General features: G+C 38.4%; 1 protein-coding gene across 1 annotated transcript; it reads left to right on the top strand.

Annotated features, from left to right (window-relative positions):
- The first annotated feature begins 526 nt into the window (after positions 1–526).
- On the top strand, positions 527–17,816 carry ATXN3 (ataxin 3). The gene is made up of 11 exons (XM_030274871.4): positions 527–688; positions 4,136–4,300; positions 4,821–4,865; positions 6,153–6,238; positions 6,652–6,718; positions 9,066–9,153; positions 9,403–9,535; positions 10,585–10,760; positions 11,168–11,291; positions 12,038–12,126; positions 12,599–17,816. Exons 1-11 carry the CDS (start codon positions 665–667, stop codon positions 12,691–12,693), a joined length of 1,092 nt encoding a protein of 363 aa, XP_030130731.3. The 5' UTR covers positions 527–664; the 3' UTR covers positions 12,694–17,816.
- Positions 17,817–20,023: the final 2,207 nt, after the last annotated feature.

Here is a 20,023-nt window from a genome sequence, read left to right as displayed (position 1 = left end):
GGCGCGGATAGGAGCGGCGCTGGGTCGGCGCGGATAGAAGCGGCGTTGGGTCGGTGCGGATAGGAGCGGCGCGGGGCCGGCGCGGACAGAAGCGGCGTTGGGTCGATGCGGATAGAAGCGGCGTTGGGTCGGTGCGGATAGGAGCGGCGCGGGGCCGGCGCGGACAGAAGCGGCGTTGGGTCGGCGCGGACAGAAGCGGCGTTGGGTCGGTGCGGATAGAAGCGGCGCGGGGTCGGTGCGGATAGAAGCGGCGCGGGGCCGGCGCGGATAGAAGCGGTGTTGGGTCGGTGCGGATAGGAGCGGCGCGGATAGGAGCGGCGTTGGGTCGGCGCGGATAGAAGCGGCGCGGGGCCGGCGCGAATAGAAGCGGCGTTGGGTCGGCGCGGACAGAAGCGGCGTTGGGTCGGCGCGAATAGAAGCGGCGCGGGGCGGGTGCGGGGCGAGCCGGCGGCGCGTGTCGCTCCCTGCGGGCGCGGCCGCCGCGCGGGGGCGCTCGCGGCCAGAGGCGGTTCAGCCCGCGGCCTCCTCGCCGGCAGGGGGCGCCCGCGCGGTGGGCGGGCCGGGCGCAGCCAGCGGGGCCTGCCCTGCGCGGCTGGGGGCCGATGGGCGCTGCGATTGGCCGGGCGGGTCACGTGGGGTGGGGGCTGCGGCTGCCACAGTAAACATGGAGTCGATCTTCCACGAGCGGGTGAGTGAGGGAGGGAGGGAGGGAGGAGCGGGCGGATCCCGCTGCCCGCCCGCCTTGGGTACAGCGCCGTCGGTTGTGGCCGTCCAGGCCGCCGAGACGGGGGGGGCGCGCGAGCTCTCTCTGAGGATCCGCTGGGGCGGTGCCCGGGCCTCCCGGCCCCGCGGGGCAGCCCCCGGAGCCCCCGGGGTGCGCTCGGCCTGTGTCGGGCCGGGCCGCGCTGTCCTTCCCTGGCGTCTCTAACCTTCGGCAGTGCCTTGTCCTCTGCCTTGGGGGAAAGCCGCGGCCCTCGCGCGGCGGTGCCTGTGGCCCGTCCCAGCTGGACGTTGCCGGCCCTTCCAGCCTTCCAGGGAAAGGAGAGTCAGGGCTGAGCCTCACTGTCCGCTTTGGCACGGGAACCGCGTTCTGGGGCCTGCAGAAACAGCCCCCGGGTGTGGGGAAGTGTAGGCTGCAGCTACTTCTCTTTCCTGAGAGAGAGCTCGCAAGGCTGGGAAATGAGTACGAGGAGAAGCAGCGGCAGGCGGGGGCTGTCCCTGTGCTCTCAGAGCCATCTCGTCACCGAGCCTGGCTTGGCTGTGCTTGTGTAATGAGCACGGACTGGGAGAGCCGCTAGAGAAATCGCAATTCATATAATGTACTTCTGTGTGCCGAGCAGTATTTCCTGTTTTGGAGGACAAATGCTGCTGTGAACTGCTGTGTTTTATCCAGGTTCCCAGATATGACCTATTTCTGTTTTAATGTTGTTCGAATTATAATTGGATTTTTTCTTGCATTTTGCCAATTTCTCTTCAACTTTATTGTGTTAATCTTCATACTAGTTCTGTTACTTTGTTTGGTTATGTAGAATTTATTTCTTTAAGAAGTCAAGTAAGATAGCTGTGTACAGTCCTTTAAAAAATTACTGTTCTGAAATCCTTACAAACTGGGGAGTGCTCTTTCTGAGTAGGTTTGGGTTGCAAAATTTGGCGAGTGTTGTGGTGTTAAGTAGCTGCTGTTCAGAGGGTGAGTGTTGGATTTCAGCCGTGATGGCCTCTGCTTCAGTGACCTTCAGTTTGGTTTTGAAAACAGTTTAACGAATGCACTTTTTTCTTACGTGGCCTTGCCTATCACAGTATGAATAAACTTTTTATTACTGAGTTGCTTTATAGTTTAATAACAAAACTTGTGAAATTGAAGTGACAAAGCATAATACATTCAGAGTTACAAGGTGATGACGGTAACTTGTACTTTCTCCGCCTTCTGGGGAAGGTTGAGTTGACAGTCTCTCATGTGAAACATACCTGCTCCCTGGTAAGTTAGTAACACAGTTAAAAAGTTGCACCTCAACATGTTTTAAGTTGGAGAACCAAACATTTTTATTCTCTTGCTATTTTAGGGAAAATCTAACTGAATTACTCTTTTTTTCTTAAGGGGTATTTTTCCCCCCATCAAGTGCTGTCAAAATATTTTGAAGCACTGCATGTTCCTGTGTCTGCATACCCCAGTTGTTTTGATAGAAAAACATGAGGAACATGGTATTTATGAAGAAAATTTAATAAAACAACCAGTGATGTGGCATTTTTAGAGACAAACAACAGTTGCAGAAAGTAGGATTTAAGTATGTGGCTTCAGAAGTCCCAATCTTAGAAGTTTGTCCTTTCCTTGGTAAAATAAAAGTGATTAAAAACATTCAAAGCAGGGCAGCATTTTATATCAGGAGAGGTTTCAATGAGAGGATTTCAGCTTATGGTAAAGAAGCATATTCTCTGCATAGGACAGTGAAAGTTCATGTCAGTTAAATACTGTAGGATCTGTTTTCTGCATTTGGCACTTCATGTGTATGACTTTTACATATGAGAATTAAGGTTTATTACTTTCAGATAATGCTGTACAAATACGGAAAGGTCCTTTTAGTGAAATTAGTATGTAAGCATGTAATAATACTAATTTTCAGTGGTATTTTAGTATCTCTCTGTTTCTGTATCAGTTTCATGTTACTCTAGTGGGGAAGCCTGTGATTGTTGAGCAGGTTCTTCTGTTGCAGTTTGTTCTTATGACCAGTAGGGATGTGGTCCCAGAGGGACAGAAACTTGTGTTTAGTCTTGAGTTTCTTGCTGCAGGAAGGGCATGAGCTGGAGGAGGCTTCTGGATTCCACTCAAGCCTGGCTGTACAGCCAGTGCAGCTTCAGTAACTCATTGCTCAACTGAGTGATGAAGCCATAGGAAGATTCTGGAATAAAGGGAACTTTTCAGGTTTCAGCTGTAAGGGAGATCATGGGAGAGTTCTGCATATGATTTGTGTGATGCTTTTATGGAATTTTATAGACTATTCCTCAAAGGCATATTCTTGTATTCTTAGTTTCTGTGGGTCTGGCTTGAGGGAGGGGTGTCAGATTTGTTCATGAGGGGTTTTGTTTTTAATGAAGAGCATGTGTAGGAGAGTTCTTAATGTAAATATAAATGAAGACTGATTAAAGCAAAAGAAAAAAGCAGGATTTTAAAACTGATGTTACTTGCCTTGCACATGGAGTTAGTTATTTGTAGAAACAGGTTACTTTTCATGAGAAACTGCTTTGATTGGTTTACATTGTGGTTTGTTTTTAATGAAACAGTATTTTATCTCATATATGAAAATGTTGGAGCCTGTCATGTGTTCATTCAGATCAGAGATTTTTTGAATTTGTACTACAAAATCATGACATTGTTAATTAGCGCTTTTAAAATTTGTGCCAACGTTTTAAAAATCTTACACTATAGTTCTATTACCTGTAATGTGTTGGATATGTAACCTAGTATCTGAAATGTTTTTTATTTGAATAGTCTATCAATTAAAAAATATTTCCATTGTTTAATATGCTGAATTTAATATTTCTCTTGTTTCCCCATCATTGTTTTCAAGATTTTCAAACGAGTGGCATGACTTTATTTTATCTTCTTCCTCTATGTAAATTTCATGTTAAAAAGGAGCTTTATTGTTCTTCCAGCTCCTAATCACTTTCTCAGCAGTAACGTGGAGGGCAGATTGTCAATAACCACACCTGGAAGGGAAGAAAAGTTAAAAAATAATGAGAGTGTCTGTTATAGAAAATGTTTGTTCTCAGAAGTGGAGATCTAAACTGTTTGACTTTCATGTATTGATGTTTTGGAAGAGGATAGAATCCATTATTCTGTTGGTTGCAGAATCTCTGTGTGATTAATTGCCTTTTCAAAAACAATTTTTACATGAAATTTATTTCCCTTAAGGAAATAAGGTAGTATGGATGTTAGGTTTTCTCCAATCAAATTGATGGGAGGATTGTGTTCTATAGCTTGCAGTGTAATACACTGAAAGAATATATGGTATTCTGCATGAGTGAGGAGGTCAGGAAGTTTTCCAGAATGAAACAGTTGAGTCATTTTACAGAGTTTGCATTAACCTGGGGTGGGGTTATTTTATTTTTTTCTTTTTCCTTTTCTTTTTTCCATTATTAGCAAGAAGGCTCATTGTGTGCTCAACATTGTCTGAATAATTTGCTGCAAGGTGAATACTTTAGTCCTGTTGAGTTATCCTCTATTGCACAGCAATTGGATGAGGAAGAAAGGATGAGAATGGCAGAAGGAGGAGTATCTAGTGAAGAATACAGAACATTCTTACAGGTAAAATTATGTTCATTTGAGTTTGCTTGATATTGCCTGAAATGCAATATTGTCTGGCACAGACCTGCTATTCTTGCATAGCTAGATGTGGTTAATTTTCTAGTGTTAAATCTTTTTAAATTTATAGGCCTTTTCATTCATGCATCTTAGATGTGGCATTTTCAAATTTTACTAGTACAGCTTTACAATGATTCTACAAAAAGCTATATTACCTTCGTCTTCCGAGTAGAAAGATCAGGCATGATGAGGAGGATCAGTAATTCACCTTTTGTTTTTGTAAGCCAGTGTCAGATAGGAACAGAAATTCCGATGTCTGCACTTTAAGCTCTGAACATCTCTAAAGCTTTGAGTTTTAAAGTAAAATGCTTTTTTGGGGCATTGTAATCAGTCTTACAGACAAGGACATAAGTCATTGCTTTAAGAATCTGCAGTTACATTTATTTGCTCAGCTCAATTATTTTTGACCTTTTATGCTTATAACAGTTTTCCCTTTCCTCCCTCCCAACTTCACATCGAGCAGCAGCCTTCTGTAAATATGGATGATAGTGGATTCTTCTCAATTCAAGTAAGCACAGCTCTCTTCTGACACCATTTTCTATTTATGTAACACAGGTTCTTTAATGTAATTTAAGCGGCATTGAGGTTTTCAATCTAGTTACCACTTTATGGCTTTAATGGGATTAAGTGCTGGACTTCCAAAGATTGAGTGCTTTTCTTTAAGAACAGTGACTTGCAGTTCTTCAGTTCATGGGCCCTCTAGTGCATAGGAGAAGCATGGATTCAGGAACTGTGAAATGACACCTGCTGGAAATAAGCTTGAGTTCTAAGTTGTTTCTTGTGCACTCTTCAGGTGTAGACCTTGGCTCTCACAGACTGCAGGTGAAAAAGCAGAATTCAGATTGCTTTCTCAAATTATAGACTGGAAAGCCCTTGGCAGTGATTACAGGGTTATCGTTGATCTGCATATTTTTCTTGGGTGTTTTTGGTTTTTTAAAGGCCATAGGGGAAAGCTAATCAATAATAAATACTTAAACCAGACCAACAGCAAAAAAAGTTTTGAACACCAAATTGGGGCTTTTGTCTAAATTAGAGCTCTAAGCATCTTTGGCTGTCTCCCAAGCTTTCAGTGCTCCAGACTTGCTCAAGAGCCTCTCTTCCTTATGGCCAAATGGGCTGTTTTTCTTTTTAGCAAGAAACCATTAACAGTTTGGCTTTCCTGCTGTCTTTGGGCTGCTTCAGTAGCTGAAAAAAATGCTTCCTTGTTCTGCTGTTTTGTCCTATCGCTTTATCATTTGAGGCACAGTTGGCTTGCTGGAAGGAGCTTGAATTGTTAACTTAAAAGTTCTTACAGGATTATTTCATGTAGCTTTAAAGAATTTGTAAAAGAGTTGATGCTCAGATCAATAAACTGACTGATTGTGTGATAATCCAGTGGTACAAAATTCCAGCAGTTACTGTGAAGAAAGATTGAGATTATACTGGGGAGGGGAGGGGGAAGTAAGGGCAGAGCAGTGCATTGCAAGTAGAGAGATGACAGCTTGCGAAGTGTCTGTGAAAGGTGAAATGACAGCTTTGTTTGGAGGAGTATGCTCATTAACACAGTTCTGTTAAACCCTAGTTTTGTTACTTCTCCTTAGATAAGATATGAGTGTTATGCTTGCATGTGGATTCACGACAGCTGCATTTTGTGTAATATGATTTTGAGTAATTTCCTAGGTTTCCTGGCAATGTTTTGAAATGTAAGTTTTAAGAAAATAGTATAATTGTTTAGCATAGCTAAGATGGTTTCATGGCTTGAATTTAGATTTGAACTAGTGTGACTCATGAAAAGTGTTTGTTTTTTTTTTGACAGGTTATAAGCAATGCCTTGAAAGTGTGGGGTTTAGAACTAATCCTCTTCAACAGCCCAGAGTACCAGAGACTTGGTATCGATCCTATGTAAGACTCTTTTAGCACCTTGCTTTTATTTTACTGTAAAGATACTCTTAATATGAGTTTTAAATTTTTCTTTTAAATTGCTGTTTTATGCTCTGTTGCATTTTGATTGTATTACCCCCTGGCCTTGATTTTTTTTTCTTTTTGGGGGCACATGAGAGCATCTGTCCTCTGTGCCTTCATGATATTTTAGTATCTGTGGCATCACAGTAATATGGAGATTTCAGTGATATTGACAACCTGCTGAATGTTATAAAAGCAGTATGAGTATTCTGTAATGTAACATCAATGGTTGTATTACTGAAACTTTATTATATTAACTTCAAATTAGTGATAGCAAAGGTCTTAAACATTATTATGTACTCTGATTTTAGAGTATTTATTTTTATTTATATCTTTTGTTTTTCTTTTTACAGAAATGAAAAATCATTTATTTGTAATTATAAGGAACACTGGTTTACAGTTCGAAAGTTAGGAAAACAGGTGATACTGTCTTTTTTTATTTTAAAATTGACTTTAGAAATGGGTGTGGGAAAGTGACTGCAAGTAGATTGTGCTTCTCGTTTGCAAGCTTTTGCTGCAGTTTGGTTTAATAGTGTCCCATATTTTAAAAAGGTAAATGTCTGTTGTATCACAAAAATGCCAGGCAGGTCATTGTAAATGTTAATCTGGGAAAAGACTGTAGGATCAATTCTCTAGTGAATCTGTCCTTTGGGGAGCTGCAGCTCTGGTAGGGCCTTATGTGACTTCTTAAGCTTTTTTTTTTTTTTTTTCCCCTGCATGAAATACTGAAGAAAAGTTGCAGTAGGGGGTTAGGGGGGGAGTAGGGGATCCTGAACAAAGACTAGGATCCCTACAGAATTCAGACTTATTTTAATACAGTAAGATATTGGCATTGTAAAATAATTTTGTTTATTTAAATGAACAGTAGCTATAAGGAAAAGTTCAAGGTTTTGATGGGTAATAATGAATACTCAAAAGAGTATCTATTAGAATAAAGTTTGAGGAAGTAGAATCTCAACTTTAACTATTATAGAAAACTTTGAAACAGTTGTATTCTAAGCAGGAAATAATTATTAAAGGTAAGAGAAAGTTATATTAGTATATGGTACATATGTACCAACTCAGTTCATATCCATGTCCCTTACAACACCAATTCAGTGTTTTATTTCAGCAGCCAATCATTTTCCTGCATCATACTTGCATACCTGCAGCTCATGTTGTATAAAAGTTTATGAGCTTTTATACATGAGCTGATTTGGTGTTTGGTTTTCTCCATAGCAAACATTCATGGAAAACAGCTTTTAGAGTCTGTAATAGTGGGACAGGAGTCTGCCCATTTGGTTCCTTTTTGCAAGTTCCGGCTACTTATGTTGTCATCCAGATTAAAAAAAATAAAGAAAAATCACCTGTGAGTGAGAAAACTAAACTCTACTGTTCTGCTTGAGTTTAAAAGTATGGCTAATGTTTACAGGCATTTTTTTGTTTATTTGATATCAAAAAGGCTGGATGTTGTCTTAAAATTATGCTTATTATACAATGCAACCAAGTTGGGTGGAATTTTATGAGAGCATTCTAACCAAAGACATCCTCAGCTAGAGGGGGGATGTCTTTTTCCTCTTTTACCTCTGGCTTGTAACCACATGAAGACAGTGCAAGGCGTCTGTTGTCTAGAGGGTAATGAGAACATTTGACAAAATAGTTTGCTTCTCTGTAACAGTTAAAGCAAAATTAGTTTAGCAAAATTTTCTCTTCCATAGTGTCTTTCAAAATTTGTTATAGTCTGTCCATCAAATTTTTTACAGAACTTTTTATTCCCCTGCTCTTCTACACTGTTGGTCTTCTTTCCTAGTGGCAAATGAAGTGATTGCATGACAGGGTGGTAGATAGTCACTTATATTATTGTATGGGCCTGGCTGCAATTGTGTGGGTGCATACATGGAAGTTTGAGTAGATCAGTGCATTTCTGTGACAATGGAGATAAAATTCTCTTTCCACTAACTCAGATGGTGCTTTCTGGTTAAAACTGGATAATATTGAATGTGTAGGTTAAAAAAAAAAAAAAAGTTATTTAGCTTAATTGGAATATATATGGGGGCTTAAAGGTAGAATATTTTGTTTCACATTAAATATATTTTCTCTCTAGAAGTTTTATGTAAGTATAATACTGCTTCTGTTTAGAAGTATTATAAATTAATAGTTATGGTCTTTGGGTAACTAGAAATGAGTTGTGTATGTTTATATTAAGTGTCCCATGTTGTAATATAGTGTTGTACTATCAGCATACTAAATTTGAGTATTTTTTTTTTAATTTTTTAAGTTTAAAAATTATCTGAGGGAAGGGTAAACACTAGTTTTCAGCATCATGAGTTAAAGGTGGAATGTTCCGTGAAAGTATTTAATGGAAATAATTGAATGTCTGTCTTATATATCTATTAATTTCTTAACATATAGCATTAACTGATGAAGGGTTTCTTACTGCATTAATCAGGGATTTGAAACTATGATTAAGCATAATTTTAGAATGATGTCTGAAATAAATTAAAATACAATGATTAAAGATTATCTGTTTTAATGTGTTTCCCTGCTGCCAATATTCAGTAATGGGACAGAGCATGCAATAATTTCCACACTTTAGATGTCCTATAAGAGTATTTGAAGAATAACTTTTAGCAGTATAGGTATTATGCTTCAAAAACTTTTTTTTGTTAGTTTAGTTTACTAGATTTATTTGGCTATTACATAATAAAAAATGACCACAATGTATAGGAATGGATTATCAAGTAATCTTCATGCTAATTTGTTCTCTCAACCTTTTTCTTAATTACAGTGGTTTAACTTGAACTCTCTCTTGATGGGTCCAGAACTAATATCAGATACATATCTTGCACTTTTCTTGGCTCAATTACAACAAGAAGGTAATAGTAACTTGCAGATGTTAAATCTCATAAATTAAAAGTAGGTCATAATCATTATTTCTTAGAACTTATGTATTCAGTTAACTACCCTTAGTTTTATGATTGAAATAGTGAAATAACTCAAGTACTTATAATGAAAGGTAAAGTCTTGCGTCTTAAATTGCACATGATTGTATTCCATATAGTGTGCATTTTAGAGTGTTTATATCTGCACTTTAATGCTGTAGACTTACAGTTTCTTTTTCTCAGGTTATTCCATATTTGTAGTAAAAGGTGATCTGCCAGACTGTGAGGCTGATCAGCTGCTGCAAATGATTCGGGTACAGCAGATGCAGCGACCAAAACTGATTGGAGAAGAAGCAGCACAGTCAAGAGATCAGAGGTAAGGTAAATAAAGATTTTATTTTAATAGTGTTCAGTATGATTGGTTTATAATTTGGAAGTAATAAGAAGTGCCTTTAGTTCAATGTTTACTGCTGTTGCACACAGGAAAAGCAAGCTGATGGACAACAAATGGTGTATTTTTAAGTGGGCAAAAGCTGCCTTGATAAGGATTGAGTATTTCCATGTGCATAAGCATATTATAGTGGAGATTTTTGACTTAGGGAGGAAAATTGTTTAGCAAATCTTATAAACTATGGTTAATAGTAATTCTTTTATAATTAAGACTGGTTTGTGCATTTTGTCATAAGCAGAAAAGAATGAGAAACTGCTCTATGAATTCCACATAATATAAATTTTACAGCAATCCCTTTTGTAATAATTTCACTGTAACATTAGGGTGCTGCTCATTTTTGATGCATTCTGCTAATATAAAACACCCTTGAAAGCATATAAAGTTGGTACTTTATGAACTTCTGCAATGATTTCACTGAATTTTCATAGTGAACAAATTGCATACTAATAAAAAGGCTTTAGGCTTCTCAGAGGTATTAATTACTTTTTTTCCCTTTTGTAAGCTTAAACTGATGTTGTAAGTTGATGGAATAATAAGCAGTAACATGGAAAGAGTGTACAGTTTACATGGGTTCTGTTGCTTTAGTGTGGCCTTCAAGGCCTCCTGAGAAGGAGACCATATGCACTCTTTTCTGCGGGTGTAGCTGTTTAAATAGCAGTAGGTTTGAATAACATGTATCACGGCTTTTTGTGGCCTTACAGTTTTTGACAATTTACTATCTAACAGCTTTGTATCAACATGTGCATTGCTTTAGAGGTCAGTGTTTTAAGGTTGCTCTGCATTTGCTTGCAGCCCTTCTGTGCTTCTTCATTTCTCAGGAAAATGCTTTTTTATGTAACAGACTTTCACAAGAAAAATGTTTTTCCCAAAGTTAGACCTAGAGTTAAATTGGCAGAACGTACTAATTTAAATCTCACGATAAAATCTAATAAAATTTCTGTCTGAATTTTTCTATTAATGTGTGAATTTCACAGGCTACCCAGAAGTGATGCGGACCAAGCAATAGAAGTGAACCATCCTTTTGATGGAACAGGCATGTTAGATGAAGATGAAGAAAATTTTCAAAGAGCCCTGGCTCTAAGTAGGCAGGAAATCGATATGGAGGATGAAGAAGCTGATCTTCGCAGAGCCATTCAGCTCAGCATGCAAGGTGCAGTGCTCATCTAAATTTCTTACAGTGCTTTAAGCAGCTCCTGGAATCAGTTTGTCAGGCACTTTTTCCAGCATGTGTCAATTACTGTGGAAAGACTGGTTTGAGGCATGGAAGGACAGTCCAGGATTGCCCATAACTATCTCCCTCCTGCTTTTTGAAAAGTTGTAACTTGCATGTCATCGTTGATTATTAGGAAGGAAGAACAAATTGGCAAAGGGTAGCAGGAGGAAAGGGAAACCCTCCTAAGGTGAGGAGAAGAGAAATTATCAAGCAAAGTTCTTATAAGTGCTTAGTTCTCCAAAAGTCTTTCTTCTTCTCAAGTTTGAGGACATTTTTAAAGTTATATTTTATTTACTAACTTCATTTTACTATAATTAGTAGCATATGGCATGTTCTGCTTTTAGGTAGCCGTCGAAGTGAGCTCTCAGGCTCATTACCACAGAATGTGCCTCAGTCGTCTCACAGCAGTCAGACAGACTCCCTTTCTTCAGAAGAACTGCGAAGGAGAAGACAAGCATATTTTGAAAAGTAAAGTAGCTGATAGAAAACTGCATGTGGAAGTACATGTATTTTTCGGTGCTTTTGGCGTGTGGATGGGTTTCTTACTGAGGTCCAACTCAACTTTTCTGTCTTAATATGATTTCCTAACACTACCTGAATTTTACTATTCTCAGGTGGTTCCTACAGAGAAACCTCTAGTAAGAGGGTGTTTGTTAATAATGCAGTAGTCTTGCTACCACTGCTAGTCTTGTGAAGAAAGAAAACATACATTATAGAAGTATTTTAAATGAAATCCTGGAAATTTCTGCAACCACCTTCCCAACAAAAAGTATTATTTCTCCAAGACTTTGCTTTGGGTAATGATGCTTCTCATGTGCCTCATATAAAAGTATTGTACATATATTATGTTACTGTTCTGGTATACCTTCTTAATAGTTGAGTTATTGAAGCTTTTCCTTATCTCTGTCTTGTAGTAATAGAGAAAATAAAGATCAAGGAGAAATGCTATGGATAGGAGGAGTTAGACTTCACATGGTAGGATAAGAATGCAGAGCTTCCGAATCCTGGGAGAATAGTCTTGTGGCTTGGAGTATAATACTGGGTATCTGAAGATTAGCAGGGTGAAATGATGAGAGAGATTTTGGGCACAGGGGTGCTATTGTACTAAAGAGCTTCTACTTCTGACTCCTGGCCTTCCTTACAATGAAATGAGCTTGACTCATGTCTCATGCTGGTGTTAGTCTTATTCTCTTACAAATCTGTGACACTTTCAGACAGCAACAACAGCTACAGCAGCAAGATCAGACTCCAAACCTACAGGACAAAGCAACTCTTAGTTCAAGCGCTCCAGAACCTGGCTCAGGTATTGTTTTTTAACCTTACATCCAACACTGAAATGTGTCTTTTTCATCTTTGTGGTATTTGTTAATTTTCCTTGTCTGCCTACTTAGTCACTTAGTCAAGGAAAGGATCACTTCCCTGAAAAGCCTGTTCTGATTTCAGAGTGAAGAGCATTGCCCAAACCCCAACTGTTTGTTTTCTAAATTACTTTCAAAGTTATATGACAGCTTGGAATAGTATCTGACAAAATTACTGGAACCAGTTTTCAAAGAACATCATATGTAGATATTACCAGTGTCAGGTACTGGTGATCCAAAATTGGTGTGTTTTGTTACAAACTGACTGCCATTGGTGAAAAACTATTTGCAAAATGTTCAGTGATTTTAAAAACAAAACCAGTTTTGTCAGTGGGTAGGAAAAGGTGGGTGTGGACAAAAGGAGCAAACGCATTTAACTAATAATTATTACAGCTGATATGCATGTATTGTCTTTAGGAGGTGATATGAGTGAAGAAGACATGCTTCAAGCAGCCATGAATATGTCTCTGGAGTCTGTCAGAAACCACTTGAATTCAGAAGAGGAGAAATAACATCATTTTTTTCCCTCTTATTGTCAAAACGCTAAGTCTCCATTAAAATTCTACTGTGTGGATATTGCACAAGCAGGGTTCATTTCAGCATTCTGGAAGCAGGAATGAAAGGGGGGCTGCTGGAGGTCAGCTTAGAGAGGATCTGCAAATACAAAAAATATTGCACTAATTTAGAGAACTGTAGAACTACTGCAAAACATCTGCTCTCAAGAGTAGTGGTGTTAAAATTACTGGAAACATTCACACAAAGTAGCAGTTGTAACTTAAAGCTTTTAAAGCTTGCATTAAAAAAGCAAGTTTAAATTGTTTTGAAGAATTCTATAGAAGATACAAATGGTGCTGAAAACAGCATCGTTATTTTCTTCAGTACTAGTGGAAAAACAGATACAAGTAATAAGTTATGCTCATAAATTATTTTTAATAGATCACTCTAAAATGGGGACAGTAATTAAATTCCGTTAATCTTAAATAATTTATTTTGTGATTGTTTATTATGGATGACTTAATGTCAACTTTTTGATCCTGGTGTCCACTTTTGAAATGATCCATTCTGCAGGAGAAACAAGAACCCATAATTTAATACTTTTCAATTCAAGACAAAATTGTATTGTTGACTATAATGTTGCTCCTTAGTCTTTCAGTGATTACTGACTTTCTAACGATTTTTGGTTTTACTTTTAATTCCAGTTGTAAAATTTTAGATCTGTGTTTAACATACTGTCTTTTAGCAAATAACTTACCCTATTTGGCTTGGGGTTTTGTTGTTCTTGTTTGTTTTTAATTATTGTTTTCTTATGTTCTTCCTTGTTAAAGCCACTTTCTTTTTACTGCAGAAGCAGCATATACTTAATTGGGTTGAATAGGTTTTCTTTTCTACCTCTTCCAGAGAATTTTCCTCTTCAAGCTCAACCCTTCATTCTGGCCTTTCAGTATGAAAGAGGTGTAACTTGAGTCTAGAGAAGAGAAGTAGGAGAAAGTAGGAGGGGATTTAGGTGCCATAAGGTCAGTGCCACACACATAAAATGCACTCCTGCAATCTGAAATGACCCCTGTGCAAGTAGCTCTTTTAAGAATGAATATTTATGCCTGTGTGGATGTTCTTTCTGAAATGCTTTCTATGAGTGTCTGTCAGAATGTTGCAGTCTTTTCAGGAATGGCCTTTATTTACGCACCTTACAATTTTTTAATACATTGTTTCTGATTCTGAGAAAAATTGGGAAACAAAGTATGTGAGATAGCTTAGGCTATTGGTTGTAAGACATTTGCTTTGATGTCCAGTATGAATGTGTAACAGGGTGACCAAACCTGACCTTGACATTCAGTGCAACAAAATAGAGATGTTTCATTTTCCTAAATGGTGCTTGAAATACAAATTCTGTTTACATATAAATTCTATGGAAATATGTTGTAGATAGAGTATATAAGCTGTAGTCCAGTTAAAGCATTAACAGCACAGGCATTCTAAGAATCTTTCAAAGATAACCCCAAATTTCTTTATCAAAATATTCTAAAGTTACATCTTTGCACAATAGTAACATTTAATTAAAATTAGTAGGAATTGAATGGTAGCTAGATGGAAATACACATTCAGCATCAAGTAGTACTGTACATGAAAGGGCTCTTACCTCTCAGTAAAGATTTGTTTACAGCAATGGTTTCCTGATAGTTTGAGATATTATAGTATACATATTTGGGCTAACTTCTGTTTTTCTTATCTATGTGTTGGATTTTCACCAATATAATCAGAACCACTGGTATGTGTTACACAATATGGATTTTGACATGAGACAGCACTACTTTTTAAAAACTGATTTTTGTATTTTTAAAATAATCCTGTCATCCACATTATAATTATTTGTAATGTCTCAAATTAATATAGCTAAACAATTACTTTAAAAGTCCATGTATAAGTATGCCATGCTGTATTTTTCAGGGTGTGATTTTCTGCTTTCAGTTTGACATTTCTATGAAACTGAAAGCAAGAAAGGTGTCTAAAGCACTGGGTTTTTTTTCTCATCTGTCAATTAACCACAGCTTAATTTTCCTTTCTTGGTTGTGCCATAAACTAATTCTGAAATAAGACCCATTTTTATAAATAGGTGTAGACTGGCAAGCTGATGCCAGTACTTGGAACTCAGACCTTTTATCCTCTATTTTAAGAACATAACAAAAATATTATTTCTAGCTCTAGCAGCCCTATATTAAAATACCAAAAAACCCAGCCCCTTAAATCTCACTGACTGTAACCCAGGCCAACTACATGATTTTATAATCACTAAAACATGGAACTTTGCTTTTGAACTTTCATGACACATCATAAGTCACTTCATCACCCCAGTATTTTAATATGGAAGAAATATAAAATGTTAGTGCCTGAAAGGTGCAGCTGAGTCAGTGATCACAGGGCCAACTGTTTCCCATTCTATGGAGAAACACTGTCACTCAACAAATGCCAGTTTGATTTTTAGAGGAATGTCAAGTTGAATGATGTAGGCATATCTATCTAGACAAGCAGTCACTAGAGAGCAATTTAAGCTACATATGTTAATTTACTTAATTCTGTCACTGAAAAAGACCTGCAAGAAACCAACCATTAATCCAGCCCAGTCCACCACTAATTGTAATATTCCTAAGCACCACAGCTACACCTCTTTTAAGTAGCTTCAGGGAGGGGACTCAACCACTTGCCTGGGCAGCCTGTTCCAATGGTGGACAACCTTTTCAGGGAAGAAATACTTCCTGATACCCAAACTAAACCTCCCCTAATACAAACTGAGGCCATTGCCTCTCATCTTGTCACTTGTTACCTGGGAGATGAGGCTGACACCCACCATGCTACAACCTCCTTTCAGGACTTGTAGGGAGTGACAGGGTCTCTCTTTGAACTGTACCAAAGGGAAAAACTCATACTAATTGCTGACAGTATATATTTTATAATCCAGGTCTCAAGTTCAAAATGCCTGGACCTGCCAATAAGCTGTCAATAAAACACTGCTGTCATTTTTTGGTGTTAATTTTTTCAATGATAAACAGTTATCAGTGTGACTTAACTATGCTTCTAATTTACTAATTTAGCGTGTACTTCCAGTGTTACTACCCTGTCAAGCTGAAGATTGGGGTTTTTCCCCATGTTACAGCTTTAGGCCAAAGTCCATTGTAAGGCAGCAGACATAGGTTTTTGGTGGTTTTGGTGGTTTTTTTTTTAATTATAGAATTATATTTGATGGAATTTCAGACTTCATTCATTCAACAGATGTTACTGTTTTCCAGTGAATGTTCCATGTGACATAAATTATGGTTTTTTGCCAGTAGAAATAAAAGGGGCAGGGGGAGTGAGTGATACAATAAATATCTTCCATAATTACTTGTCTAAATACAATTCTGCGAACTGCTTTCATGGTCTTACACTGAAGGCGGGAGGAACAAGAGCTGTAATGCAGTCATGCTTGCATGCAATTCTTGTTAGGCACAGCAAGTACAAATATGAGCTGTTTAAATGCTTACATTTTTCTAGAGCTGAAACTAAATACTAGCTTGCTTTAACATTTGGGCTTCCTGTGCCCTTCAAAGAACTGCAGCAAATTTAAGTATAGTTTTCAGCTAAGGTACTCTTCTGACTTGTCATACTTTATTACTTTGCAGACTGCTTGAAAATAACCAATACAAATTTAAATCTATGATGTGTTTTAATGTTGGACTATTGGTTCTATTACAAACTTACAAAATGGTGGGGGGGGTTAAAATGGCTTCTGCAGGGGTCTAGTAAATAAATACTATCAATTGCAAGCTGTTTTGTCTTATTGCAAAACTGGCTGGCTTAAAAATGAACATGTTACAGTTCTAAAATGTGAAATTTGCTAGTATTATTGGTTCAAATAATAATGAAAACATAAAAATTGTGGCCTTTGTACAGAAAAATACAGTATAAGGGAATAGGATCAGAGAATTAGAACTCAGACTTACAAAGAAGTATTTTTTGCAATTCACATTACTAGTGCTTCACTTTTAAAGGAATTGAAATAAGAATCCAAGGAAGAGAATAACTGACGAGGAAACTTTTTTTAAGGGCTTAGATTGAAAATTAAGTTGTTTGCTTGGTAAGCCATTACTGTCTTGCATAGAACAAACTTAAGTCCTGGAAAATCTTGATAATTATTCATAAATCATTACCAAAAAAAAAAAGGAAATTATGTCCAATGCGTAATAAATACATACCTACTCCATATAAACAATCACTTGTTCAAGTGAGAACAATACTTAATACATTTAAACTGGCTGTGTCCAAATTCTACTTCTTCAGTTTAGAATTGTAGCTTTGTTTTGTATCCAGGTTTTCATCTTAAAAGCATGAGCTCTTTTGCAATATTTTTTTTTTAATCCTCATACACACATTTTGCCTTATTTGCATTTTAGAGATGGAGGGAGTGCTGGAGTATTTAACCTGCAATAATCACCTTCTTCCCCAGTTACAGTCCTTCAGACAGTTTCAACTGCTTTCACCAAATCAAAATACTTATATATTATTTTATTCGTTAAAAAAATAATTATAACTACACCTTTCTTTTAATCTCCCCCCATACTCCGTACAGCCACTGTGTGAATTCAGGAGGGAACTTCAGGAGGGAAGAAAGGGATGAAATACTTAAATGCCACAGTGCAAAAGCAAAATGAAAAAAAAAAAAGGATAAAAACCTTGATCTTGTCTTTAAAGCATGTAAGCTTTGATAAAGATTTACTTTTTGCTACATGAAACCCCCTGTGTACAAATCACTGTAGAGTTAGGATTTTGTAATAATTGGAATAATTTTTCATCTCTTACCTAATAGTTGTGTATTTTAGAAATCATTTTCAGTAAGATTTTTTTTGTCAAGACTGTTCTCATATCACATCTTTGGCTCTGGATTTCTGTATAATTTTTGCCTATTTTGTGTATATAAAGCATAGAATACGGAAAAGATTTAAAAAGGGAAAGCTGAAATGCTTTGTCATTGTTTTGACTGGAAAATGGCAGCACTGTTCGGTATTTTGAAAATGCTCTCCAAGTAGGCATGAATATATATGGTTGTATTTGATATCACTTTTTTAAATAAATATGATTATAGCTTCTCATGTTTCTCTCTTAAGTGTTTGCATATGTACTTTCTCTTATGTGTGAATTGGGCATGGAATCATCAGACATTGAAATCTCATCCCTGGTATCAGTGGGCTTTGCACCAGAGGTATTTGGACAGACCTGTGGAATAGTTTTCTGTTGCTGACATTTCATCATCTCTGAGTCTTTGCATCTATTGATACTCCAAAAGTTGTGTAAAGACATTCCTGTTAAGGAAGGAAGTTGGTGCCAATTATAGTTACATCTTTAAAAATAGTATACTTTCTAATTTTTAAAGCTACAGTTTCCTGCTTTGCTGCAAGAATACTCATTCTTTTTGTGACACAATGCATTGCTCTTGTAGCTTAGTCAAAACAGACTATACTGGATGATTTCTGTGTGCCCTTACTCAGAGTTGATGATGTCATTGAGCTAAAAAAAATTACTTGCAATGCTAAATCGTTTCTAGTTTTGCAAGAATAGTAATTAAAAAGAGCGGTACAAAAAGTCTTCTGTGCTACTTTATTGACTACGTGCCTTACTTGGCATTATAAAATTCACCACCATAGAGCACAGTTTTATCAGCCCTAAATATTTTAAATGTCTGCAGGACATCCATGATCTTAGTTGAAAAATGCTAAGAGAATTTCTCATAAAAACTGTTTAGCCAAACACTAAATGACACATCTTTACTGTCATGAGGACCCATACGTGTTTTGTTAAACCAGTGATAAGGGGTCTTTTGAGTATTGTAAACTTTTCATCTCCATTAAACCCAATAGTGCAAATTAATAAAACTGATAAAGGTACATGTCTACATTTCATTCTCTATCGCAGCACTAGTACTTCCTACAATTCTGATGCCCTTTTTTTTTTAAGCCAGAAACTGATTTGAAGTGGTGTATTATTGGTTTTATTGTGGCTAATCACATAAGGGTGACAAGTATGCCATTAAATTAATATACTGGTGAAATCAGTTAAACCTGATAGAAAAATCGTTCCATGAAGAGGGAAAACAATCTTTATTAGAGAACTTTTAACTTCTAAACTGCTGGGCCACATACCATGCCCAGCCTTAGCAGTGCCTGTGAGTGGCAGAGGCCAGTAAAGCTGAAAGGTAATGCAGCACTGCAGGCCAGCTGTGAGCCCTTCACCGAGCTCTGCAAGATCCTGTCGGGGAAGCAACAAGCAGGTTGTTCCATGTCTGTCTGCTAATGTTTGCCAGCTTGTAACTAGAGCCTGTGTTTTGTACTGGCTGCGTTCTCAGACTTCTAAAAAAGATTTCACTTGTGAAATGCTCTTCTCAGCTTCATTTTGGCATTGATGTGGTGCTTTAATTATGCATCTTTTTATGTAATTATCAGTTTGAAATGGGCAATGATCCAGCTGCCCTGTATTTTATTTTCAGCATTATGTATATACACATATGTAAATGTATAAATACATTTCCCTGTATTTATAACAGCATTTTTTATAATTATTATTCTGATTGATACAAAAGTGCTTTTTCTGTAACAATGGAGTACTTCTTGTAGTCTCGAGTTTAAATACCTCACTTGATCAAAAAACAAAAAGAACTTTGAATTGGAGTAGTTTTGAGGTTCTGGCTGGAAATACAACCACAGAATAAATCGCGGAATGGGTCAGGTTGGAAGGTTCTACAGTGGGTCATCTGGTCCAACCTCCTTGCTCAAGCAATGTCATCCTAGAGCACATGGCACAGAGTTCAGATGATTCCCGAGTATCTCCAGTGAGGGACACTCCACAGCCTCTCTGGGCAATCTGTTCCAGCGAGCAGTCACTGCACAGTAAACAAGTTTTTCCTGATATTCAGGTGGATCTTCCTGTGCGTCAGCTTCTGCCCGCTGCAGAATTCTTGTCCCGTTGCTGGGCACCAGCGGGAAGAGCCCGGACGCAACCTCTCGGCACCTCTCCTTGAGATTCTGATAGACATCCATCAGGTCCCCTCAGTCTTCCCTTCCCTGTGCACTCCGTGTACATCCACAGCAGTCAGGGCTCCAGGATCTTGTACGTGTTGTGGGATCCCGTATTCAAACACAAGCCTCGTGCCCAGCACTGTTCAGCTGTCGGCCCGGATCCATCCCGGCGGGCGAGTTCCCGTAGTGACGCGGCGCCCCGCGCGCCGCTCCCCGCCCGCTGCTCCGCCACCGTCCCGGCACCCTCTGCTCCCGCCGCCCGCCACATCCGCCTGCGAGGCGGCGCTCTAGCCCGGAGCCG

This window comes from Taeniopygia guttata, chromosome 5 (genome assembly GCF_048771995.1).
Source record: "Taeniopygia guttata chromosome 5, bTaeGut7.mat, whole genome shotgun sequence".
In the NCBI taxonomy this organism is placed as follows: domain Eukaryota; kingdom Metazoa; phylum Chordata; class Aves; order Passeriformes; family Estrildidae; genus Taeniopygia; species Taeniopygia guttata.
The sequence above is the reverse complement of the archived record's forward strand: the minus strand, read 5'-3'. Positions and strand labels throughout refer to the sequence as shown.